Here is a 27,498-nt window from a genome sequence, read left to right as displayed (position 1 = left end):
ATGTGGAAAAGGCAGGGAAGTTAGTATAGGATTATCAGATCAGCCATGATCTCGCTGAATGGCAGAGCAGACATGTTGGGCTGAATGGCCTATTTTTGCTCATGTGTCTTATGGTTTTAAGTCTAAGAAGTTCCTGAGACCAGATGGGGTGAATGTAATGTTCAAAAAGAAGTGGCTGATGTTGTAGAAAAAGTTTTGGTTATTGGTATAATCTTCCAATTTCCATCAATTCTGAAAAAGTCCCTGCAAATTTGAAAGCGCTATTACTGAAGAAAGAAATGACAGAAAACAGGAAACTGTAGCCTAGTTAGATTAACATCTGTTATAAAGAAATTGCCCGAATCCGTTATTATACACATTATAACAGGATACTGAGGAAGACAGAGTAAACATGTATTTTTGAAATGGACATCATGTTTGACTAATTTATTGGATCATCTTGACAGAATAACAATCAAGGTAGTGGTAATGTCCATGGATTTCCAAGAGGCATTTGATAAGCTGCCACATCAAAGGTTACAGCACAAAACCCTAGAGCATCATGGTGCAAAGGGAACATATTAGTATTAATAATGAATTGGTCAGCTAATAGGATGTAGAGAATAGGGATAAATATGCCTTTATTGGGTTGGCAAACAGTAACTTGTGGAGTGCCACAGGGATCACCGCTTGGGCTTCAACTATTTGCAGTCTGTGATAAAGTCTTGGATGCTGGGACTGAATCTACTTCTGCATTAGAAATCCATGAAATATTTTCATTACCCCCGCTTTTCATCAATTGTACAGAGCCAATTTTGTGCAGTTATTTGAGAAGATAAAACAAGATCTTCAACGCTGGAAGGGGTTACCAATATCATGGTTAGGTCAAATAGCTCAGATTAAAATGCATGTTCTTTCTCGCCTACTGTACCCCATGAGAATGCTCCCATTGTTGCCCAGATCAAGCGCTGCGGAGGCTTAATGGCTGACTTGGATCTTTTATTTGGTGTCATAGGTGTCCTCTCATTAAATTTGCCAAGTTGCAACTCCCACAGGGAATGGGAGGGGTAGATCTCCCAGACTTTAAACAATGCCAAAATAAGCTCTTTATTGTCTTACGGAGTGATTTGGTGTGTAAGGAGCCAGAAGACAACTCGAGGACACCTCTTCCTACCACCCCCTCGACCATGACCCCATCCCCCCATCACCAAACCATCATCTCCCAGACCATACAGAACCTCATCACCTCAGGCGTTCTCCCACCCACAGCTTCCAACCTCATAGTCCGGAACCCCGCACTGCCCGGTTCTACCTCCTTCACAAGATCCACCAGCCTGACCACCTGGCCGACCCATTGTCTCAGCATGCTCCTGCCTGGGAGACCTATTTGATGGAGGGGTTTTGATGTCTTTGACCAGCTGAGTCATAAATATGGGCTACTCAGTAGGGAACTCCTCTGCTATTTTCAGATTAGGGGTTACATATTGAAAACGACCACGCTGTTGGCTCGGCCCTATAAATCCGATATGGAGAGAAGAATGCTTCAGTGTGCGGGCACTCTCAGTCAGCACCCTACACCATCTACAGGTATGGGGCACTTTGGAAGATATGGAAAGACTTTAAGGAGTTTGGAATCCGGAACTGGGAGAGAAATCTCATTGGAAACGTGGGAGGCTATCTGGGAGAATGTGAAAAAGAGTTTGATTTGCGATAAAGCGCAGGCATGCAACTAAAGATTCTCCACCGAGCCCATATGGTTCCAGAGCGTTTCGCAAAATTTAAGGAAGGAGTATCTCCAATGTGCCCTAAATGCAAAACCACTAACGGCACTCTTGCACACTGTTTGTGGTCGTGCGACAAACTCCATAGATACCGGGATGCTATAGTGAATGTGTTGGTGGGGATCCTCGGAACTGAAGTCAAGGCAGACCTGGTATTCCCTCTTCTGGGATTGCCGAATCTGCCTTCGCTAGATGAACATGAAAAGACACTATTCAACATTCTCACATATTGTGCAAGGAAGAACATTTTAATGAGGTGGATCTCAAAAGCCCCCAGGTCTCACGGGGTGGCGCACATTAGTGATGGAGAACGCCCCCACCCCCTTCCAAAAAAAACTTCCTTACAAATGTGGTGCACCAGAAAACAGAACTGTTTTATAAGATGTGGCGGCACTTTTTAAATCACATAGACACGGATTTGTCAGCCATACTGATTAGGGCCTTTGCATAGCTGTAAAGGCTGGATTTATTCAGCCTGGATGTCTTGGGAAGGTTGGGGGGGGGGGCGGAGGAAGCCTGAACAAATATGGGTAGAATGACTGATGCTGCAGCTGACAGGAGCTTCGGTGGAGGTGCATCGAGTGGTGCAATTTAATTTGATTTGATCTAACATAAGTTGATTTAGTTCAATTTAAGTTAATTTAATCTAATTTGTTAAATTTAATTACTTATCGAATTGTAATGTGGAGAGACTGTTCTGTGTCTTTGTGATAGTTTGACTTGTTTTGTAGAGTAGTAGGTAGTTTATTGTTGAAGTTTTTGTAATGTAAGATTGTTATGTTATCTTTTGTACTTTTATAATTTTATTAAAAAAAACTTTTTTTCCTAAAATAAATCCATAAAGACCACCTTTTGAGATAGAGAGTTCTAAAGACTTAACTCTGTGAGGAAGCATTTCTTGAAACTTCTTAGGCTTAAAAACAATGCAAGAGGGAAGAAGTCAACAAATCCGAAAACAATACAAGACAGATGCAACCGAAGAGACTGAAAGCAGCTTGAGAAAGCAGTCTGAGAGCTTAAAACAGTGCATAAATGGAGAAGACTGTGAGCTTGAAAACAGGGCAAGGGGAGGGAGCAAAATACCTTAAATGCTTGAAAACAGTGGAAAAGTGGAGTGGTCCAGTAGCTTTAAAACAGCTTGTGAGGGCAGATATTTGAGAGCTTGAAAACAGTTTGAGTTTGGTTTATTGTCATCAAATATAGGAGAAAATGAGGACTGCAGATGCTGGAGATCAGAGCTAAAAATGTGTTGCTGGAAAAACGCAGCAGGTCAGGCAGCATCCCAGGAGCAGGAGAATTGATGTTTCGGGCATGAGCCCTTCTTCAGGAATGAGGAAGGTGTGCCAAGCAGGCTAAAATAAAAGGTAGGGAGGAGGGACTTGGGGGAGGGGCGTTGTGGAGGGTTCCTAGGCAGAAGATGAGGCACTCTTCCTCCAGACGTCGTGTTGCCATGGTCTGGCAGTGGAGGAGGCCAAGGACCTGCATGTCCTTGGCGGAGTGGGAGGGGGAGTTGAAGTGTTGAGCCATGGGGTGGTTGGGTTGGTTGGTGCGGGTGACCCAGAGGTGTTCTCTGAAACGTTCCGCAAGTAGGCGGCCTGTCTCCCCAATGTAGAATATGTTGAGCTCATTGGGTAGGAATATATTGTTGCGCACAATTCTGTTCGACTTTTTGTAGCCCATAATGTCATATAAGCCTTGCCATAATCGATGGATGGCCATGTGGTTAGTCTAGGTCTCAAGCTTAGTTTGGTGTTGCCTCTGGGCATCTCCAATCGCCTTATGAAGGTTTTACCTGGATTTCTTGTATTGATCAGGGTTGCCTGAATTGAACACCTCAGACCTGGACTTCAGCAAGGAATGAATATCCTGGTTCATCCGTAGTTTCCAATTGGGGAGCATTCAGAGTAACTTCACACAGTCATCTACATACTTGCTAATGAGGTCTATAACAGTAGTGGCATACTTCTTTAGCTTGGCCATCAAATTCTTAAATATGGACCAGTCCACTGACTCTAAGCAGTCCCATAGAAGCCCTTCTGTTTCCTCAAAGCAGTACTGCACTACTTTCTGTTCTGGATCCATTCTTAATTTTCTGTTTGTAAGCCAGGTGGAGGAGTTCAATGTTGAGATGTAATTTTCCAAAATGTAGACAGGAGATGGAGTGTTCAAGGATGTTGGGCCTCTGGTGGAACAGAAGATGAGTTGATGATATTTTAATAACGCATTCTTGACGTTGGCCTGGTTGAAGTCACTGACTACGATGAACAAGGCCTTGAGGTATTCCATCTCAAGACTGTTTGTTTATAGCATTGTATACTTCATCAAGTGCACTCTTCAATTCTGCCTGAGATGGGATGCAAACTGCTGTCAGGATAGCATAGAACATAGAAAAGTACAGCACAGAACAGGCCCTTTGGCCCATGATGTTGTGCTGAGAGTTAATCCTAATGTAAAATAAAATAACTTAACCTACGCACCCCTCAACTCACTGCTATCCGTATGCATGTCCAGCAGTCGCTTAAACGTCCCTAATGACTCTGCTTCCACCACCACTGCTGGCAACGCATTCATGAATTCACAACTCTGCGTAAAGCACCTTCCTCTGATGTCCCCTCTATACCTTTTTCATAATATCTTAAAACTATGACCCCTCGTACCAGTCAATCCTGCCCTGGGGAAAAGTCTCTGGCTATTGACTCTATCCATTCCTCTCATTATCTTGTATACCACGATCAGGTCACCTCTCTTCCTCCTCCTCTCCAGAGAGAAAAGTCTGAGCTTAGTCAACCTCTCTTCATAAGGCATGCTGTCCAATCCAGGCAGCATCTTGGTAAACCTTCTTTGCACCCTCTCCAAAGCCCCTCTATCTTTCCTATAGTAGGGCGACCAGAACTGGATACAATTTTCCAAGTGTGGTCTCACCAGGGACTTGTAGAGCTGTAGCAAAACCTCGCGGCTCTTAAACCCGATCCCCCTGTTAATGAAAGTCAAAACACCATATGCTTGCTTAACAACTATCCACTTGGGTGGCAACTTTGAGGGATCTATGTACTTGCACACCCAGATCCCTCTGTTCCTCCACATTGCCAAGAATCCTGTCTTTATTCCTTTATTCAGCATTCGAGTTCGATCTTCCAAAATGCATCACTTCACATTTATCCAGATTGAACTTCATCTGCCATTTCTCAGCCCTACGCTGCATCCTGTCTATGTTGCACTGCAGCCTGCAATAGCCCTCGATACTATTGACAGCACCTCCAACCTTTGTGTCATCTGCAAATTTACTAACCTGCCCCTCAACCTACTCATCCAAGTCATTTATAAAAACTACAAAGAGCAGAGGCCCAAGAACAGAGCTCTGTGGGACCCCACTCAACACTGACCTCCGGGCAGAATACTTTCCATCTACAACCACTCTATACCTTCTGTCAGCCAACCAATTCTGAATCCAGATAGCCAAATTTCCCTGTATCCCATACTTCCTGACTTTATGAATGGACCTACCATGGGGAACCTTATCAAATGCCTTGCTGAAGTCCACATGCACCACATCCACTTCTTGACCTTCGTCAACCTGTCATGTCAACTCAAAGAACTCAATAAGATTTGTAAAGCCATGCTGACTGCCTTTAATCACACTATGCTTCCTCAAATAGTCATAAATCCTATCCCTCAGAATTCTTTTCAAAACTGCTGACCACAGATGTAAGACTGACTGGTCTGTAATTGCCAGGGATTTCCCTATTGCCCTCCTCGAAAATTATGCGGCAGGTAGTAGGCACAGCACTTCGCTGTAAGATATTCCACGTTCATTGAGCAATAACTCACCAGGGTCGCCACGTCTGAGCACCAGGTGGTGTTGATTAGGAAGCAGATCCCACTCCTAGCTTTGTCCAAGGACACAGTGCAGTCCATTCAGTGAACTAAGAAACCTTCCGAATATAAGGTACAGTCAGGTGTAGTAGGAGTGAGCCATGTCTTTGTGAAGCAGAGTACACAGCAATGTCTCAGTTCCCTTTAGAAAGTGAGTTTATCCCTGAGGTCATCCATTTGGTTCTCAATAGCTTGGGTGTTTTCCAAGAATATGCTGGGGACGGGGGTGGAATTGAAACCCCGAAGTTTCAGTCTCATCTGAAATCCAGCATGTATCCCGTGTTTCCTGATAGGTGGCTATGCCTAGTCGATCCTGGTGTCTGTGCATGGAGTCTGCTGCTCCAAGAGGTTGTGTGTGCTCCTAATGGGTTCATGGGCACCAGTCGCGTGTGTTCCTGTGGGGTGTTGTGCGTAGTTTAGTCAGGTCTTGTCCTGCATTGCTCTGGCCTCTGTTCCAGGTTTCCATGTATTTGGGGAGGTCAGGCTTGAAGAGGCTAAACAGCCTCTGATCTCTCAAGATTCATGGTCAGTCATCATTAGACTCTTAATTCAAGATTTTCATTGAATTTGAATTCCACCATCTACAGGGTGGGATTTGAATCTGGGTCTCTGGATTAACAATACAGCAATAATACCACAGAGTCATTGTCTCCCCTTTTGGTTATTAATGATAATATTAGCACAAGTGATGTCCTAGTTTCAGGAAAGTGGGATGCAGAAGACATTTGGGTAGAGATGAGAAATGAGAAAGGCAATAAGTCTGTGGTTGCAAACAAAATTCCCAGATGGTATGTTGTTTCTCAGGTGCCAGGGATGTCTCTGAGTCTATAGGATTCTTAAATGGGACGAAGAGCAGCCAGAATTTGTGGTACACATCAGTACCAATGATATAGCTAGGAAAATGGATGAGGACCTGAAAAGCGAATATAGGAAATTAGGTTGGAAGCTACAAGGCAGGATGAGCAGAGTAGTGATCTCAAGATTGCTACTGGTGCCACAGGCTAGTGAGGCTAGGAACAGAGCATGAGTTCAGATGAACACATGGCTGCAGGGCTGGTGCCCAAGGGAGGGTTTCAGATATATGGATCATTGGGAGACCTTCTGGTGAAAGTGGGACCTGTACAAAAAGGACGGGTTGCACCTGAACTGGAGGGTCACCAATATCCTGGGTGAGAGGTTTGCTAGAGCTCTTCGGAGGGTTTAAGCTAGTTTGGCAGAGAGGTGAGAACTGGAGCTACGGATCCGAGGATAGAGTAGCTTAATGAACGGCCAGAATACAGCATGCCACTACGGAGACTTGGATATCACAAGGGCAGGAACGGTTGTTGGATGTTCCAGGGTTGAGATGTTCCAAAAGGAGTGGGGGGGGGGGGGGGGGGGGGGTTGGGGCTGAAAGAGGTGGGGGAGTGGCATTGTTAATCAGGGATAGTATCTCTCCTGCAAAAGGGAAGTCATCGAAAAGGGTTTGTCTACAGAGTCAGTATGGTGGAAATCAGAAACAGGAAAATAGTCACTTTATTGGGAGCTTTCTGTAGACCCCCACCCCCAGTAGCAACAGAGACACAAAGGAGCAGATTTTGGAAAGGTGCAGAAGTAACAGTGTTGTTGTCATGGGTGACTTTAACTTCCCTAATATTGATTAGAACCTCCTTAATTCAAATAGGTTGGATGGAGCAGTTTTTGTTAGGTGTGTTCAGGAGGACTCCTGACTCAATATGTACTTAAGCTGACTAGAAGGGAAGCCAAATTGGATTTGGTGCTTGGCAATGAACCCACGCCAGGTGTCAGATCTTTCAGTGGGAAAGCATTTCGGTGACTACAACTCCCTGACATTTATTATGGTCGTGGAGAGGAATAGGAGCAGATGGTATGGAAAAGGATTTAATTGGGGGAGGGGGAGTTAGAATACTATTAGGCTGCAACTCTGGCACCTAAATTGGGAACAGATGTTTTCAGGAGAATGTATGACAGAGGTTGTTTAGAGAGCAATTGCTGATAGTGCTGGATAGGTTTGTCCCACTGAGGCAAGGAAGGGATGGTAGTGTGAAGGAACCTTGGGTAATGAGGGATGTGGAGCATCTCTTCAAGAAGACGGAAGCTTGCTTAAGGCTGTGGTGGTAAGGATCAGATGGGGCTGTAGAGGGTTACAAGGTAGGCAGGAAGAAACTGAAGAATAGGCTTAAGAGACGTTGAAGGGTACATGAAAAACCTTTAGTGGAAAGGATTAAGGAAAACTCTAAGGCATTCTGCACTTGTGAAAAACAAGAGGATGGCCAGAGTGAGGAGAGGGCCAATCAGGGACAGTGGAGCAAACTTGTGCCTGGAGTCTGAGGAGGAAGGGGAGGTCCTTAATGAATACTTTGCTTCAGTATTCAATACTGAGAGGGACATTGATGTTTGTGAGAAAAGCGTGAAACAGGCTGATATGCTCAAACAGGTTGATATTGAGAAAGAGGATGTACAGAAAATTTTGAAAAACATAAGGATAGCTAAGTCCCCTGGTCCAGATGGGATATATCCACGGTTACTACAGGAAGCGAGAGCAGAGCTTGCTGCGCCTTTGGCAATGATCTTTGCGACCTCACTGTTCACTGGAGTAGTGCCAGATGATTGGAGGGTGGCAAATGTTATTCCCTTGTTCAAGAAAAGGAATTGGGATGATCTCCAGCATCTGCAGACCTCATTTTCTAATCTTGGGAATTACAAACCAGTCAGTCTTACAGCTGTGGTAGGTAAAGTATTGGAGAGGATTCTGAGAAACAGAATTTATGATTACTTGGAAAACCGTAATTTGATTAGAGATAATCCGCAAGGCTTTGTGAGGGGAAGGTCATGCCTCACAAGCCTTATTGAATTCTTTGAGGATGTAACAAAATACTTTGTTAAAAGTCGAGCAGTGGTTGTGGTGTACCTGGATTTTAGCAAGGCATTTGATAAAGTTACTCCTGGTAGGCTCATTCATAAAGTAAGGAGGCATGGGATACAAGGAAATTTGGCTATCTGGATACAGAATTGGCTGGCCCAGAAAAAAACAGAGGATGGTAGTAGATGGAAAGTATTCAGCCTGGAGCTTGGTGACCAGTGGTGTTCCACAATGATCTGTTCTGGAACCTCGGCTCTTTGTGATTTTTATAATGACTTCGATGAGGAAGTGGAAGCGTGGGTTAGTAAGTTTGCTGATGACATGAAGGTTGGTGGAATGGTGGATAGTGTGGAAGGTTGTTGTAGGTTGCAACGGTACATTGACAGGATGCATAACTGGTCTGAAAAGCAGATGGAGTTCAATACTGGAAAAGTGTGAAATTGTTCATTTTGGAAGGACAAATTTGAATACAGAATACAGGGTTAAAAGCAGGATTCTTGGCAGTATGGAGAAAAAGAAGGATCCTGGAATCCAGGTCTATATATCCCTTATAGTTGCCACCCAAGTTGATACATTGTTAAGAAGATGTGTGGTGTGTTGACTTTCACTAATGGGGATTGAGTTTGAGCAGCAAGGTTATGCTGCAGCTCCATAGAAACCTGGTTAGACCACACTAATTCTGGTCGCCTCATTATGGGAAGGTTATGGAAGGTTTAGAGAGGGTGCAGAAGAGATTTACCAGGATGCTGCCTGGGCTGGAGGGCATAACTTATGAAGAAAGGTTGCGGGAGCTAGGGGTTTTCTCATTGGAGCGAAGAAGGATGAGAGATGACTTGATAGAGGTGGACAAGATTATGAGAGGCATAGATAGAGTGAATAGTCAGAGCCTTTATTTTTCCCAGGGCAGAAATGGATGGCACAGTGGCTCAGTGGTTAGCATTGCTCCCTCACAGTGCTAGGGACCTGGGTTCGATTCCAGCCTCAGGCGACTTTCTATGTGGATTTTATACATTTTCCCTGTGTTTGCGTGGGTTTTCTCTGGGTGCTCCGGGTTCCTCCGACAATCCAAAGATGTGCTGGTTAGGTGAATTGGCCACGCTAAATTTCTCATGGTGTTCAGGGATGTGTAATCAGGGGTAGAGTAGAGTAATAGGGTAGGGTAATGGGTTTGGGTGGGATATTCTTCAGAGAGTCGGTGTGGACTTGTTGGGCTGAAGGGCCTGTTTTCACACTATAGGGATTCTATGATTCAAGGCGGCATAATTTTAAGATGATTAGAGGAAGGCTTGGGGGAGATGTAGGTGTTTGGTTCTTTACCCAGAGTGGTGGTTGCATGGAATGCATTGCTAGGGGTGGTGTTAGAGTCAGATACATTAAGGACATTTAAGCGACTCTTGAATAGGCATATAGATGATAGTAAAATGAAAGGTAAGTTTGATCCTAGAGTAAGATAAAAGGTCGGCATAACATAGAGGGCTCGAAGGGTCTGTACTGTGCTGCACTGTTCTATGTTCTATGTAAGTCACTTGAGAAGAGGTTTATAGATCTCCTATTAGTAACCACAAGATAGGATAGGGCAAAGTATAAAGGAATGAATATGAGAGCTTGTCAGAAAGGTACAATAATAATCATGGGGGATTTTAAATTGCATATAGACTGAAAAGCTATCTGGACAGAAGTAGAATAGATGAAATATTCTTGGAATTTTTTTTAAGAGAAGCAGATTCTGGAGCTGGCCAGACAGAAGGCTGTACTAGTCCTAGTTTTATCCTAGTATGATCTCGGTGAAAGCAACCCAGGTTTGATTTGATTTATTATTGTTACATCTACTAAGATACAGTGAAAAGTATTGTTTTGCATGCTAATTAGACAAATCATACCTTACGTAAGTACATCAGGGTAAATGAATAGAATGCAAGTATAGTGTTACAACTACAGAGAAGGTGCAGCGAATGATCAACTCCGAGGTCTTATCATAAGTCTGATATCAGCAAGCAAGAAGCTTTTCTTGCATCTGTTGGTAAATGTTTCAAACATTTGTGTCTTCTGCCTGATGGAAGAGGGTATAACTGAGGTGGAAGTGGGTATAAGAAGGTTAAATGAGTGGGCAAGTTTCTGACTAAGTATAGTGTGATCAGATGTGATATTGTCCATTTTGGCCAAAAGAATAAAAAAGGAACATATCTGAATGATGAGAATTTGCAGACCTCGAAATTGAATGCAAAAGTAGGGAGGTTATGCTTCAGTTATACACTATATTAATGAAACCTAATCTGGAATGCTGTGCACAGTCTTGACCTCCTACATTGAAGGTAACTCCGGGAAGATTTGCTAGAATGGGCATGTTCTGTTATGAGGAACGGTGGCTTGACTTGTGTCCACTGGAGTTTAGAAGATTAAGAGACAACTTGATTGAAAGTGTAAGATCCTGAGTGATTGTGATAGTTAGATATAGAAAGGATCTAGATATAAAAGCCATCTTGGAAATGACTGCCACACTCCTCAAACCACTTGGCATCTTGGTAGCTTACAAACCCACCAGTACACTATAACAGCAGCTAATGAACTTGAAAGACCCCATACAGACTACAAGCAAAACTAATGTCAATTACAAAATATCTTGCAAGAAATGTATAAAACAGTAATTGGACAAACAAATCAAGGTTGTAATGAGGTCTGCAGCTGAGTGGGCCTGGTGAAACTTGCGTGCTGATTTTGTAATTTGTAATTTGCTGTGTTTTATTGCCTGCAGTCTTTTTATTAAATGATATTTCATGACAAAAATCATATTATTGATTTCAAAGCTACAAAACTTGGCCTTGTTCAAGAGGTTATTGTACATATATCTTCAGAGTTTTGGCTTCTTTGGTTGGAAGGTAAATGCACCAAGTACTGTACTGAGCCTTACTGAGTAAAATATTCTGAGTTTTGATCCAGAACTTGTGCTGCACTGCTTGATTTTTAACTGCAGCGCCAATGGATCAATGACCCCCATCAGTGATCCTGGATGAGGTAAGGAAAAATAAACAAAACAGCAAGCCTGTTCCTTATCTCTCTTCATTGACCACCACTGTAATGTATGTTTTTATAAAGATGCTGGGTATAGATAGGTCAATTTCCACTGTTTCAACTAGAGGTAAGAAGCCTGCTTTATCCAGATGATAATACTTATTAACTAGTGCCACTACAATCCATTGAAATCTATGCATAACATTGAGAAAGGAGGAAAAGTATATGTTATTGGATGTATACTATCGTATGTTATATAACTAGTACACCCCATGATGATAATGTGCTCTGTAGTTGTTAAAGAAGGAACTTAATAGAGCTAACTACTTCTCCTTCTAATTTCACAACAGGCTGTAATTGTGATTTATGGATTCCACAGACCTTACTTATTGAATGCCCATATTTGTGCATCCGAAGAACAAGCTTCGTATAAGTACCAAATTTTAAAGATGATTTTACAAGCTCCAGCTCTATTCCTTTTAGCAGGGATTTTGTCTTTCATCTATTGCCCAATGGTAAGTTTTTATTTTCCTCTGCTCAGCCTCGAAGTGTTCAGTAAACTTTTGTTGTATAAATCTGGCATGTTCAAGAACCATGCTTGCAAAATGTTATCTGAAAGCAAAGCTTTGCAACTGAAAGGCTCAGCAATATGTAATAATTAAATTAGTTAAATTAAGATCAATCTTCTGGAAGCACAACCTGATAAAAATCTGCTAGTTCTGATTATGTGGATGCACCGATTGAACTGTCTAGCTGCTTCATGGATTTTAATTGTGACTCTCAGTTGATTTTGTCTCATATGACTAGTAATCTGTACTAACTATACTAGGTCGTGAGGAAATAATCAAATTTGAATCTGATTCATATACAGTAGTTCTGTACTGTGAATCATGGCAAAACAACAAAGGACGCGAGCAAAACACTTCTTCTATGTAGGTTTCTAAGAGGTAGCACACTGTTGTCACTATTATGATTTGAAAGAAAACTGACAACAAGGGATGGGTAATAAATGTAGGCCCAGCCAGTAATGCCAAGTCCTGTGAGTGAATTAAACAGAAGTTAAGATAGGGTTGCATCTGTCTTGATGTCTAGAAATTAAGTAAAAGACCCCTGGGAAGCAGTGACCATAATATAGCAGAATTTAGCATTTCGTTTGAGAGGGAGGAATTTTGATTGGAAGCAACTTTTGTTAAGCATAAGTAAGGGCACTTATAAACAAATGAAGGCAGAGCTAGCTAGAGTGAACTGGGAAAGCAATTGAGTAGCAAAGACAGTTGGGGAAAAATGGTAGACCTTTAAGAGAATAATTCATGGCTTACAGTAAAGGTATATTCCAGTGAGGAAGAAGGATTCTAGGAAGGGTCTAAGCCAGTTATATTTAACAAGGGAAGTTAAGATTGTACTGTTTTTTTCTAATTTGATACTATGTGGTAGAGATTAGTGGTAAGCCAGAGGATTGGCAAAGTTTTTAAAAATCAACAAAAGTCAAGCATAAAAAATAGGGAGAAGGTAAACTTTCAAATAATATTAAGACAGATGGGAAGAGCTTCTTTAATTATATAAAAAGGAAGAGAGAGGCCAAAGCAAACGTGGATCCCTGAGAGAACGAGAGTTCCGAGGTAATGCAAAACCACCAATTTTTTTTAATAAATTCATTTTGTGGGATGTGGGAATCGCTGTCTGCCCTTCATTTTTTGCCCGTCCCTTGTTGCCCTTGAGAAGGTGGTGATGAGTTGCCTTCTTGAACCTCTGCAGTCCAACTGCTATGGGTTGACTCCGAATGCGATTAGAGAGGGAATTCCATGATTTTGACCCAGCAACACTGAAGGGATGCCGATATGTTTCCAAGTCAGGACGGTGAGTGACTTGGAGGGGACCTTGAAGGTGGTGGTTGTTCCCATGTATCTGCTGCCCTTGTCCTTCTAGATGGAAGTGGTCATGGATTTGGAAGGTGCTGTCTGAGGATCTTTGGTGAATTTCTGCAGGGCATCTTGCAGGTAGTGCACACTGCTGCTACTGCGTGTTGCTGGTAGTGGGAGTAGATGATTGTGAATGCGCTGTCAATCATCCGGGCTGCTTTGTCTTGAATTCTGTCAAACTTCTTCTTAAGTTCATAAGATATAGGAACAGAATTAGGCCATTCGAGCAATCAAGTTTGCTCTACCATTCAAACATTGCTGATATCCTCCTCACCCCCATTTTCCTGCCTTCTCTCCATATCCCTTCAACCCATTACCCGTTGAAAATCTGTCTGACTCCTCCTTAAATTTACTCACTGATCACACTTTGGGGTAACAAATTCCACAGAATCACAACTCTTTAGGAGAAGTGGTTTTTCCTCAACTCTGTTTTAAATTTGCTTCCCCTTATCCTCTTATCCTCGAATGCCCCTCAAGAGGAAGCATCCACTGCACGTCTATTTTATCCACACTTTTTATCGTCTTGAATATTTCAGTTTGATGTACCCTTGTTCTTCTAAATTCCAGAGGGTATAAGCCTAAACTGTTAATCTCTTTTCATATGACAAACTCCTCATCTCTTGGATCAATCTCGTGAACTTCCTCTGAACTACCTCCAATGCCGCTACATCTTTCCTCAATTAAGGGGACCAAAACTGTGCACAATGCTGAGATGCAGTCTTACCAATAACTTGTTTAGTTGCAACAATACTTACCTTTATATTCTATTCCTTTAGCTATAAAAGCCAAAATTCCATTCATTTTCTTTATTATCCGCTGTGCCTGCATGCTAGGTTTCTGTGATTCATCATCTACCATCATTCATGACTGGATGTGGCAAGACTGCAGAGCTTAGATCTGATCCGTTGGTTGTGGGATGGCTTTGCTCTGTTTACCACTTGCTGCAGAGAAATTTGAATAAATATTTTGCTTTAGTCTTCACAATAGGCAATATTAACGGCTTTCAAAACTTACTAAAACATCAAGAGCTAATAAGGGAGAGGAAATAATTGTAACAGCTGTCACTAGAGAAAACATGCAAATAAGGCTAAAAACGGGTATATCCCCTGGACCTCCTGGGGTTCATCCTAAGTTATTATAAGACGTATCTACAGAGATAATGGATGCATTGGTAGTAATCTTTCAAGTATCTTTGGATTTTGGAAAACTGTCAATGTAACACCTCAACTTTAAAAGGGAAGCAGACAAAAACAGGTAACCATAGGCTAGATGGTTTAATTTATTGGGTAAATGCTACAATCTATTTTAAACTATGTTTATCGCAGAACATTTAGAAATATGATCAAGGAGATCCCAGCTTCTGACAAATTTATTAGAATTCTTTAAGGAGGCAATAAGCAGCATAGATAAAGGGGAAGCAGTAGGTGTAATATAATTGGATTTTCAGAAGGCACTTGGTAAGTTACCACATGTTAGGCTGCTTAATATGATAAGAGCCCACGAGCTCTCTGAGAGCATGATCACCTGACAAACTGCTTGTATCAAAATGTTACTATATTGTCGACCATTATAGCAAGGTAACTTGGGTAGAGGATTGACTAAAAGAAGATGGAGAATTGGGATTGGGGAACATTTTCAGGATGTCAATCTGAAACTGGTGTACTGCCAGAGGGATCAATGCTGGGAACACACAGATTCACAATATGTTAATGCCCTAGTTAATGAAAATGAATGTACTATAGCCAAGTTTGGAGATAACTAAAATGAGTAGGAAAGCAACAGGTGAGGATGTCTCTTGAACCTGCAAAAGAATATGGACTGATTAAGTGTGTGGGGAAAATTTGACAGATGGAATATAATATGCGAATATGCTCTTTGTCAGGAAGAATAGCGGAGCTGCGTATTAATTAAATGGATAGAGATACAAAGAAGCTACAGTTCAAAAGGATTTGAAAGTCCTTGTGTATAAATCACAAAAAAGCTAGCATTCAAGTTCAATAGATAATAGGGAAGACAAATGGAATATTGGCCTTTATTTCAAAGGGAATAAAGTGTAAAAATAAGGAACTCTTGCCAGAACTATGCAAGGCACTAGTCAGACCACAGCTGAAGAAAGATATACTGGCATTAGAGGTGGACTCATAATAGGGAAGACAAATGGAATATTGGCCTTTATTTCAAAGGGAATGAAGGGAATAAGGAACTCTTGCCAGAACTATGCAAGGCACTAGTCAGACCACAGCTGAAGAAAGATATACTGGCATTAGAGGTGGACTCGATGAGGCAGGTATTGAGGGATTGTCTTATGAGGGAAGGCAGAATAGAATGAGTTTAGAAGTTTAAGTTTAGAAGAATGAGAGATGACCTGTTTGAAACATTCAAGATTCTTGGGGAACTTGACAGGGTAGATGTGGAAAGGTTGTTTTCTCCTTATGGGATGATTATTACTAGATGTGATCATCTCAGAATAAGAGATTGTCCATTTAAGATAGATGAGGAATTGAAACAAAAACAGAAGTTGCTGGAGAAACTCTGGTCTGGTTGCATCTATGGGGAGAAAGCAGAGCTAATGTTTTAAGTCTGGTGACTCTCAGAAGTGAAACTGTGGCTGTAGAGGCTGGATTGTTAAGTATATTCAACACTGAATTAGATTTTTAATCAGTAAAGGAATAGAGAGTTTGGGGGGAAAAGACAAAAAAATGGAGTTGAGAATTATCAGGTCAGCCATGGTCTCGATGAATTGGCAGAACGGACTCGATAGGCTGAATGGCCTACTTCTGCTCTGAGGACTCTGTGTAAACTGAATAATTTTGGCTTGGTTTGGATCATCAGCCTTCAAAATTTCAAGATCCTTCATCAGAGTCCAGGTTCACTTTCAAAACAATCTGCATCTTTAAAACTGGAGTTGTCTGAAAGTCAGACATCTTTTTCCTTATCGTACTCAATGAAAATGAACTTAGCTGAACAATTCAGCTAAGTGTTGCATGGTGCCAGGACCAGGACCAATCTATTCCTGAACTTCAAGGAACCCTTTCCCCACACCTTCTCCAATTGGTCTAAAGTGCCCAACCTGAAATTCAGCAAAACCTGAAACTTTGCACAGCGTCTTGTAAAGGCTACCAGTTTTGAGAAAATGTATCTGTATAATATCTGCCTTGTGAGTATTTCTGTGATTTACTGAATGAAATGTGTACCATCCACAGATGATTATAATGGTATTTCATGGTGAATAGTTTTTGAATTATGATTACTGATCCAAATGCCCTGGAACTGTTTCTTATCTTTGTTTACAACTTATCTTTCAAAGGTAGTTCTCTGACAGCATGATTAACAGCCAAATAAAAATTCACCAGATTGTTAACCATTGTCAGAACTTGTTATGGACCAGGTCAGACCCCCTCAAAATATTTCAAGAAAGTAACCTGAACCCTATTTTTGCTAGCTGTTTTAAGCAGGTGTAATGTGGATATTCGATGAGTGATACAGCTGGCCCAAATGCTCAGTTTTAAACAAAACTGAATTTATTTGCAAGATTACCAAAGGAAACACAAAAGGGAACAGAATATAGAAAAACCTGACCTATCTGAAAACCCAACAGATTATCATAACTTAATGATGCTGTTCCAACTACTTGCAACAATCCCCACAAACACCCCTCGGCAAATAAAAGTTAAATCAAACACAGTCTTACACGAGAGAGAGAGAGGGATGGCAGAAAGATTCAGCAAGGAACATCTTCCATATAGCTGTTTCTTTGACCAGCAGCCTCAAAACTGACTGCTTGCTCTGAACAGCCAGACTGCTAAAATCCAAACCAAACCAGAGAAATGCTGAGCTGGGAGAACTAGCCACACCCCTTTCATTGTACAAAGTGTTTTTTTTAATTTGAAAGCTTCTCCAAGTAAATCAACCCAGACATTTTAGAGCCTATGTCTTTACGACCTCCAAAAAAAAACCAAGGGCAACCTAAAGGAGCAGCAGCATGACAAACTACATGACTAAAATCTACATCATGCTGTGAAAAATCTGTCTTGTCTGATGGTAGCTTGCTATAATGGCCTGAAATTGCCTTTAAATTTTACTCTGTTGAACTGATACAGCAACTTAGTTAATGGAACTGATGATATTCCAATAAATGCAGTATTCACGTGGATTGAGTGCATGACAGAAAATTCCTGGTGTACGAATTTTGTTCCTTATTGTCAGAGGTGCTGTTATGATTTCCTATCCCTGTGCTCTCTGCTAAAAGTTCAGAATTGGTGCTAATATGACCATATAAATTCAGTTCAAACTGCAGGGGTACCCTAATATATTTTCTCTCATTTCTATATGTAATAATAGTTATAATAATACCTGTATTACATAGTATATAATTTAAAGGTAGTGTTGTATAGGCTCAATGGACTGAATGGTCTTCTTTCATGCTAGCTATTTTGTGCGTTTTTATAAATGGAGGGGTTTAACAACATACTTTGTGCTGTATTAAAGTATCATCTCAAATTACTTTTCATTATTTAACAACTTTTTCTTTTTCACAGGCATATGCAGTGCTTGCACTTGTCATCTTTCTTTCATACATTTCTCAGTGTGCACAGTGGTGTAGGAACAAAATAAAGGGTGAGTACATGAGATGGTAGCCACTGTGCAGAGCCACATTCTTCATGTTTATAGTAATATTGTCACACTTAGAAATTTCATTTCTTTGAAAGGGCATTTGCTATTTCAGCAAGCTATCATTCCCACTTCCAACCATGAACAGTGAAGTGACATGTGTTTATGGAAAAGTTTGCATATAAACTCCCATCTTTCCATGGAAGCAAGAGGAACGATGGTGGGAAGTGACACCTGCGATAATTTATTAATAAAACAAATACTAAACAAGTATAAATTCCGCAACATCTTTAATGAAAGCTTTGTGATTTTTCTACAATCATTAGAAATATGCATGACGCAAGTGGGAGAGAGAAAAATAACTTTATTTGCATATTTTGTGTTTCATACAAGGTCCCAAAGAACTTCGGAGAGTACCATTTTACACATTTCACCCAAATGAACCACTGAGCAAAGAGCGTGTAGAAGCTTTCAGTGATGGAGTATTTGCAATTGTAGCAACACTTCTTATTTTAGACATTTGGTAAGTTTCCTTTATCAACATCAGTTGTGTTATTAAGCTTTTCATCTGTTAGATGTTTTTTAAAAAAATAGAAGTAGTGTGAGGTGTATTAGTAGAAGTGACTCATGGGCTGTTCACCTGTAGTTGGCTCTCAACTGTAGATTCCTAATCACATCTAATTAATTTAATTAGAACTGATAAAGAGAACAGTTTTCTTTTTGTTTATCAGCATCTTTAATGGTTTACTCATGAAACATTCTAAACTCTTCAGTTAAATTTGGAAAGTCAATATTTTACTGATTTTGAGACCTGGAGTTAGCTTAACTTAAGTTTAAAATCTGAACATTTATTATCTTCAAATAAATAATGAATAAGAAGCTGCAGGTGCTGGAGATCTAAAATGGGATGGGCGATAAATGCTAGCCAGTGACATTCTTGTGAGTGAATCATAAAAATACCAAAGAAATCTGGATTCCAGAAGTCTGAAACTAAAACAGAAATTGTTGGTGAAGCTCAGCAGATTTGGAAGCATCTGTGGGGAAAAAAAACAGCTATAACGTTTGAGTCCAATTCTTCATCAGAACAGAGATGTTTTGCTGAATTCATTCCTAAGATATTTGTGGTGCTGTTTATACATTCATATGTGTTGTGAAAATTTCAAATTTCATGATTCATATATTAAAAGAATATAACTTTTAGTTTTGGGAAAACTGAATTTTTAATGTAAGATGGATGGAAAAAATCTGTTTTTGAGGAACAGGTAAGCTCCTAAATTACCTTTTAAAGAATGGTTTATATTTATTTAAAGGGGAAAGTTTTAGAGCTGTGAAAACAATACACAATAGGTGACATTAAATCAGAAATTGCTTGAGAAACTTAGCAGGTCTGGCAGCATCTATGGAGAGAAAGCAGAATTAATTTCAATTCTGGTGACCCTTCCTCAGAAATCAGGATTAATGTTTCTTGACCTGCTGAGTTCCCCAGCAATTTCAATTCTAGTTTCAGATTTCAGGAATCCAGAGTTCTTTTGTTTTTTTTATGATCAATTCACAAGTGTGTCACTGGCTAGCATTTATTGCCCATCCCCAATTACCCAGAGGCAGTTAAGAATCAAACATCTTATTTAAACAATAGGTGACTTCTTTTTGAGTCTTGGTGAAGACTGAAGTCTATACTTGGCTTGATAAGAGTTTTAAATTATTCATGAGACCGAGATCAAAAGAAATTGGAAGCAACAGGTAAACAAATAAAGTTATTAAATTATCAATGTGGTTTTCATATCATGTAGAGTCATAGAGGTGTTCAGCACGGAAATAGATCTTTCGGTCCAACCCATCCATGCCGACCAGATATTCCAACCCAATCTAGTCCCACCTGCCAGCACCTGGCCCATATTCCTCCAAACCCTTCCTATTCATATACTCATAGAAATGCCTTTTAAATGTTGTAATTGTACTGGCCTCTACCACTTCCTCTGGCAGCTCATTCCATACGCATACCACCCTCTGCATGAAAATGTTGCCCCTTAGGTCTCTTTTATATCTTTCCCCACTCACCCTAAACCTATGCCCTCTAGTTCTGGACTCCCCCAATTCAGGGAAAAGACTCCGCACTCAATACTCTGACCAATAAAGGAAAGCATACCAAACGCCTTCTTCACTATCCTATCTACCTGCGACTCCACTTTCAAGGAGCTATGAACCTGCACTCCAAGGTCTGTTTGTTCAGCAACACTCCCTAGGACCTTACCATCAAGTGTATAAGTCCTGCTAAGATTTGCTTTTCCAAAATGTAGCACCTCGCATTTATCTAAATTAAACTCCATCTGCCCCTTCTCAGCCCATTGGCCCATTTGATCAAGATCCTGTTGTAATCTGAGATAATCTTCTTTGCTGTCCACAACACCTCAAATTTTGGTGTCATCTGCAAACTTACGACAGATTTGGAAATTATAGATAATTGGTTTAGATCACTGTTGAGTAGCCTGGAGTTCCAGCATTAGATTGCCCTTTTGATTTGGGATTATTTCTGTTTTTTTTTCAAAGTTGAAGCCAGAATAGCTTGGAAACAGGCAGAGAGAAGAAGTTGCAGACTGCTAAACAAGAAGGCAGTGAACCACATGCTTGAGCTGGTTCATAATCATGAGGTATTTCGAGAATAGTTGCCTGACCAAATACTAGCAAAAGGGCTCTAAGCAATCCCACACCTCAGAAAATAGCTATAGTACTGAGTAAAAGCAAAATTGAAAAAGCTGCAGTGGACTTATGGACTCGAAATTGGTGTGCCTGGAGTTTTGGCTGATTTACACCTGTTCACTATTGATTCCAATGGATACAAGCAGCCAGTAGCATTTGAGCATCCTCCTCATTTCCATGCATACAGTGTTGTTGCAAGCATATCCTCTACTACAATAATCGCTGTAGTGCTGCTTGCAGTCCCTGCATACCACAAGGAGTTAAGTAGCGTGAGCAAACCACATGGCCGTTATCAAAGTAAAATCTCATATAAAGGGATAACTGCAGTAAAGGACTGAAGGTTGCTGGATAACCATTTTGGAAAACTCCGAACCAAGAGAGTTATGACACCATGCAGAAAACTGGATGCCTGCCTCAGTGCTGCATCAAAGATACTTGTGAGACTCTGAGACCGGGAGAGACAAAATTTCTCCTCAGTGTGAAAAGCAGGGGGAAAAGGAAACCTTCAAAGTGGAGCCTCAGACAAAAATGGTAATGAGATGGCATGGGTGGTTAATGTCACAAGTGCAGTCCCAAGGTCTTGAACACAATGCAGAACGATGTTTAATGGCCTAATCTGGGTGATCAGAGTAAGTAAATGCACTCACTTACCATATCTTGCATACATCCCACCAGCCATTTCTGACACTGCTTAATGCATTATATTTCCATCATCATCCTAGAGCGTTTCCTAACAATTTGCACCCACCTGTAAAGTCCTTGCACTGTACTTAATCCACATGCACCTTCCAGTTGTGCCAGCTCCTATGCACACCTCCACAATTCCTGAAAACTACAGCCATTCAGTTATAACAGGCATATATTATCCAAGTGCTGTCACACTGTTACTGACATTCTGGCAGAAGGAGGTGTCAGACAACAATAGGCGATGGTGGAAGACCAGAACAATTACCTCTTTGCAGTGTCTTCAAGGAGGTAGTCTAACAAATCTTTGGGACTGATGTCATGGGGACTATCGCACCTTGCATTGACAAGGGCATTGCGGGTGAGGTGAAATTGCTGCCATCTGCACGGTCCCCTTTCACATTGTGATTGGTGTCATGACATGAAAATTGCTTCTTCCCTCACCCCAACTCTCCATGTATGCTTTTAAACTTCCAAGTAGTCAAAACCTGATGATTGTACAACCTCTGAAGAACCAAAGGACCTTATGGTGGCAACCACTACCTTATCGAGTTACTGAGGAGCTCCTCTGATGCAGTGATCCCTACTTCTGGGCCAGGAGGCTTGAGTGTGTTTCATGACATATCTGAGCAGGTTGATTAGAAAACTCTAGATAGTGCCACAACAGTGCAAATGTTAGTGTAGAGTTTGAGATAACATATGAGGTACAGGCATAAATGAGCTACAGTTTGGCCATGATGTTTGGACAGCTTGTGTGCTAATTCTTTGGTGAGAGAGATTACAGTCAAGATCTATTGTGGAGCACTTAAATGATGACCTTATTGAGGAAGAGGATGTTGTTGTTATTTATCCAAATGCTCCCATCATTGGCAGACTTTCCCCGCCACTGGCAAGGAGTGTGAAGGAGCTTATTTCCAACTTGCCAGTAGGAGCCCATTCTTTCCACCATGGAAGATGGTGGGCAATTCCATAGCAGCAATGCCAAACTGACCATGAAAGAATGTCTGCTGGCCTCCATAAACAGGCCTCACTGTTGTTATGATAGCTGAAATGGAAGTCATGAACTCTAATTGCTGGAATGTAAACTTGTTGCCATTGTGAGTTTGGATTTCACCACACAGTTTTTCCAGGCTCTCTCAGTAGTCTAGCATTCTGTGTTGCAACAAATTACTAGTATTGTAGAGATCCTGTCTGTGGGTTGACAGTGGCCCTATGGTACAACCTGCTAGACATTATCGGTAGGGCTCTATGGCACTGCACTAGTTAGGTTTGAACCCTGTGTTTCCCAAAGAATTGCATGAAGTTGCTCGAGCAGGGCCTATAATGACAAAGAACTGTGCTGATATAGTGTGAACAAACATTGCTAGTACTACTTAACACTGACGATATGTACTAATGAAGCCCATTTGAAAGTAGTGGAGTTTTTACTGTCTCTTTATCCACTACAATTAATGGTCAAGGAATGTGTGGTGGTGAGTAATCTGCTAAAGAAATGGTGTGTGTAATTTGAAAAAAAAGTTGCTAAAATTGAAAATCTCAATTTGCTTTATATTTTACATTGTTGATAAGACCATAAGACATAGGAGTGGAAGTAAGGCCATTCGGCCCATCAAGTCCACTCCGCCATTCAATGATGTATCTGAATCACCAGCAAGGTTAGGACTTATTACCCCATTCCTTCCCACCATTGAGTTGGCTTTTCATGACAACTTCAATGATTGAAAATCTCAATTTGCTTTATATTTTACATTGTTGATGTTTCTGAATCACCAGCAAGGTTAGGACTTATTACCCCATTCCTTCCCACCACTGAGTTGGCTTTTCATGACAACTTCAATGTCACCTTTGCTGAGAACTTCTCTTTATTTCACACTTCTGTTCACTGAATTCACATTCTCAAACTGTTATTGTCAGATTTGAATTCAGGTTCTATGTTTTAGTCCAATCTAGTAATGCATCCTATTTAAATTTGGGGTCAAGAAGAGCATATCACAACCTATTTTGTTCCACAAGGCTTAGACAACTTTAGTAATCTCTCTTGTACTGACTTAAATTTCAACAGAGTTACTTTTATTTGTTCAATATGTGGTATGTTCCTGTGGTAAATACTGATTTTGTATAACATTAACCATGAAGTGAATTAATGGTTTTATGGATTTTTTATAATTATTTGGCATATTCTTGTTGCAGTGAGGACAATGTTCCTGACCATAAAGAAGTTGTAGAAAAGTTCAATGGCAAACTTATTGAAGCACTTAGTGAGTATGGTCCAGAATTTCTGGCTTATTTTGGTTCATTTGTGACTGTTGGCCTTCTCTGGTTTGTTCATCATTCACTCTTTCTGTACATCACTAAGTCAACAAGACTAATGGGGCTCCTGAACACTATCTCACTGGCTTTCATTGGTGGACTTCCGTTGGCTTTTCAGCTTACCCACGAATTTGCTTCCAACTCCCGAAATGAACTTGAGGCCATTCAAATCAGCTGTGTTATAATTTTTCTTGCAAGTCTCTTTCAGTTTTCAATATGGGCTGTCGCACTTTACAATGAAAAAGAAACCCTACATCACCACGTTTGGTATGGGGGCAAAGAACATGCATTTATGTTCGCCAAACTTTCACTTTATCCTTCTGTAGCCTTTGTTACATTCTGTCTTACATATATTTTAAGTAAGCTTAGTACAGAAATTTTCCATATGATGCAAATTGTTGTTCCTTTTGCATTTGTACTTTTACGAATCATTGTCCAAATTGTTCTGGCTATTCTCACATGGTTGTTCAGTCGACTAAAACCTAGGACATCAATATTAAAAGAAGAAGATGACTCTATCTTTGTAAGTGAGAATACATCATAACAATTCAATTACTGATTCAGAGTATCTGGTTTAAAACATTTATATGCATACAGTCTATTTTTATTCATTTGCCCCATTTCCACAGTTTTTATGTTGCACTTTCACGTATCAATTTTCTTCAAAAATAATTACTGAATAGAAGTAAATTATGTTATTGTAGAATGTGCCATCTCATACCTGGAAAAGGTTGAAAGAACGTTTTATTGGTTCTCAATATAATATTATATATTTTATTCTTGATCTTTAATTACAGTTTGGTGTTTGAAAAAGTTGAATTATATGCAGCTTGCTATAATTTCAATTTTATTGTCAGAATTTTAAAAGTATTTTCTACATTATGTAAAGTTTCAATTTTATCCCTTTGCTTTACTGAAAGCAATAATTGATTCTTAGTTGTATTTTTCATTTTTGTGCTTTTCCAGAAAAAGCAATATTCTCTCTCAGCCCAGAATGTTGTTATCAAAGTCGGTTACTGAGGGTGCTTAGTTGTCATGTTGATTGTTTGTTACACTTCTTTAAGTACTAAGCACTTTCACAATGAAAATTCTGTTGACCTTGAAATGAATTATCATTCTTTAGTAAACTAATCATTTGAAATAATATATCTGTATTGCACAGATTAGTCTTTCTTTCTGGAAGCCTGCCTTGATTATATCTGTCATGACTGAAGTGTTTGGTCATTATTGCTTAAATGATGTTGTTGCAGCTGTAAAGCTAAGTAATCTGAAGAGGTATGCAAACTAATGCAGAATAAAATCTTCTTTGAATAAACAAAAAAACTTGCACTACAGAATGAAATAATGTAAAATGCTACAGCAGCCATTAACCTTTAAATTAAACATAGAAATAAAGCAATTGTTAAAATGTAAAATTATTATTTGTATATGTGAAACTTTTAAAATACTTGTCTACTAATGTTGGCCATTCTGCAAGATATGAAAAGTTAAATCTACAATATATTACTGTACATATAGTTGTGACAATTTAAATAAATTTGATTTGCTTGTATTCTTCCTGGTGTATTTCATTTCTTCCAAAACAACATCCATGAAAAGCTTTTCTTATTGAGATTGTCATTGGTGTAAAGGAACATTTTAAATATTGATTTGCAGCTAGCGATATCTGTAATTGACAAATAGACTATATGATCTGAAAATGTAAGACAAAATTATCTGCTATAAAATTGATAGAATGATTTATTTCCATTTCCTTATTATTCTCTTTTTGTACAAGTTATGTCTGTAGAGATTGCACAATCAAGGGCGAATGTTCATTGATTGATTTCATTATTTGAATATTGTTCAAATCCCTTCTATCTTTAAAGCTTTTTTGTCAGCTTCGAACAAATCTCAGGCTACAGAAATGGTGTGAATTGCATGGGCAAAATGAGGAAAAAAGACTTAAAGGAACATCATTATTTTAATTATACATCATAGGATCAGGATATGCTAAGACTAGCATTTATTACATTTGAGAAGTGGTGTGAGCATCTTTGTTCAAGTACTGTAGTCTATGAAGTGAAGTTATTTCCAGATTGGGATTCAGCAGAGTTCCAGAATTTTGTCACAAAGCTGGTCCCTTTTTTCTATGAGACTGTTTTGGTATTTCTTTCTCTCTCCTTCTCTCACTCTCTCTTTTTCTTTCTGCCCTTTTAACTTCAATCTCTCAACTTCTGTTCCTGTTTTTTTAAGGGGGTATGCTTATTAGGACTATTCTGTATGTTCAGAACAGCATAATTAAGTCTACTTTGGATAGACTGAGGTCTGTAGGGGTCCTTTATTCTGTTCTTTGTGAAATTTTGTGCATAACTTTGTCTGTTTTAAAACCTAGTAATCAACCTAGCTAACTTACTCCACATAATTCTTACTGTACACTTACCAAAACAAATTGCAAAGTTATGGTCTGGGTTGCCTGCTCAAGAATGTTTTGAGTGATCTGGCCTAGTCCATAACAGATTGGAGGCTCTTTGTGGGATTTTAAATAGCGAGTGGTAGGTGTTAGTGTCTTTATTTCTGGTGTTGGTTTGGTTAGATAGACAAAGTTTGGGATAGTAATGGCTCTTTCAGATGCCAAAAACTTTCTGGAAGTGGATGCAGTGACTTTGGATGTTTTGCAAAAGGTGAATAAAACCAAGCTGCAGGAATTAGCAGACCAACTGGAATTGGAACTGCTTGCTTCTGAGGAAAGGAGAGATAATTACAGCAGCAGCTTAGCATATAAACTTACTGGGGAAACCATCCGAATCTGTAGACATGGCAAAAATTCAATTGCAAAGGAAGTTGCGTGATTTAGAGGCGAGAGCTAAGGAACGGGCAGTAGAAATGAAACAGTTTGAGTTATGATAAAAAGCAGAAAAGAGGGAAAAAGAGAGCGTTTGAACTTCAGAAACTGATACTTAAAAAGGTAAGTCAGCTTAAAAGGCTGAAGGTAACCTTAGCGAGGAAGTAGTACAAACTCATGTGGAAGAGCAGAAAGGTTAGCTGAAGTGGCTGATAATTGAGTTGATCCATAAAACACAGTTTGGCTTCCAGAATCAATTTCAGTCCATGAGGGATAGAAATGGGTGCAAAGGGAAATCCTCACGTGGAAAGGGAAAGGTAGATCTCGGTAAAAATCATAAGGATAACTTGCCACAGGATAAAAAAGAACCTTGAGGGATCAAAGAAGTTAAAAAGCTCCGGTGTTTTCATTGTAATAAAGTGGGCCACACAAAATCATGGTGGTGTGCTAGAAGAAGGCTAGATGTTGGAAAACCGGACGAGCCTGGGATAGTAACAAAAAACAAAGAAGGGAAGTTAGACAACTGCTTCAGAGTGTACAAGATGATCAGAGCGTACAAGATGATCAGAGCTTGTTAAAGAGGAAGTGCCAGATCTGCTTAAAACATTTACATTCAAGAGTAAGCTTTATTCACTTAGGCCAGGAGTAGCAAGTAAAGAGGTTGCAATATTAGGGGAAAAAAGATCCTCTCAGTCTGTAATGCTGAAGGATTAGGAGATATGTACTCCTGAGGGACTATTGCCAGAAAAGATACTGGCAACAGGAATTTATAGTGAGACAAAAAGCACTCAATTATGTAAAGTGAGGTTAAAGAGTCCAGAGAAGAGTGGAGAATTTGTGGTAGGAGTACTGGACAAACTCTCAGCTCCAGGAATACAATTTTTCCTTGCAAATGATACAGCTGATTCACCAGTAGGTGTGCTGCGTACTCTAGTTGAAAAGCCAGTA

General features: G+C 40.1%; 1 protein-coding gene across 1 annotated transcript in view; it reads left to right on the top strand.

The window, feature by feature from the left end:
- tmem175 (transmembrane protein 175) overlaps window positions 1-25,250 on the top strand; it is a 43,337-nt gene extending 18,087 nt beyond the window's left edge. The window contains exons 7-10 of the mRNA XM_043696141.1: window positions 11,856-12,020; window positions 17,963-18,041; window positions 18,429-18,558; window positions 23,607-25,250. Of these exons, the coding sequence (XP_043552076.1) occupies window positions 11,856-12,020; window positions 17,963-18,041; window positions 18,429-18,558; window positions 23,607-24,270 (1,038 nt within the window). The 3' untranslated portion in view covers window positions 24,271-25,250. The remainder of the gene's footprint in view (window positions 1-11,855; window positions 12,021-17,962; window positions 18,042-18,428; window positions 18,559-23,606) is intronic.
- Window positions 25,251-27,498: the final 2,248 nt, after the last annotated feature.

The sequence above is a fragment of the Chiloscyllium plagiosum genome, chromosome 1 (assembly GCF_004010195.1).
Source record: "Chiloscyllium plagiosum isolate BGI_BamShark_2017 chromosome 1, ASM401019v2, whole genome shotgun sequence".
In the NCBI taxonomy this organism is placed as follows: domain Eukaryota; kingdom Metazoa; phylum Chordata; class Chondrichthyes; order Orectolobiformes; family Hemiscylliidae; genus Chiloscyllium; species Chiloscyllium plagiosum.
Note: the sequence above shows the minus strand (reverse complement) of the source record. Positions and strands in the feature narration are given on the sequence as shown.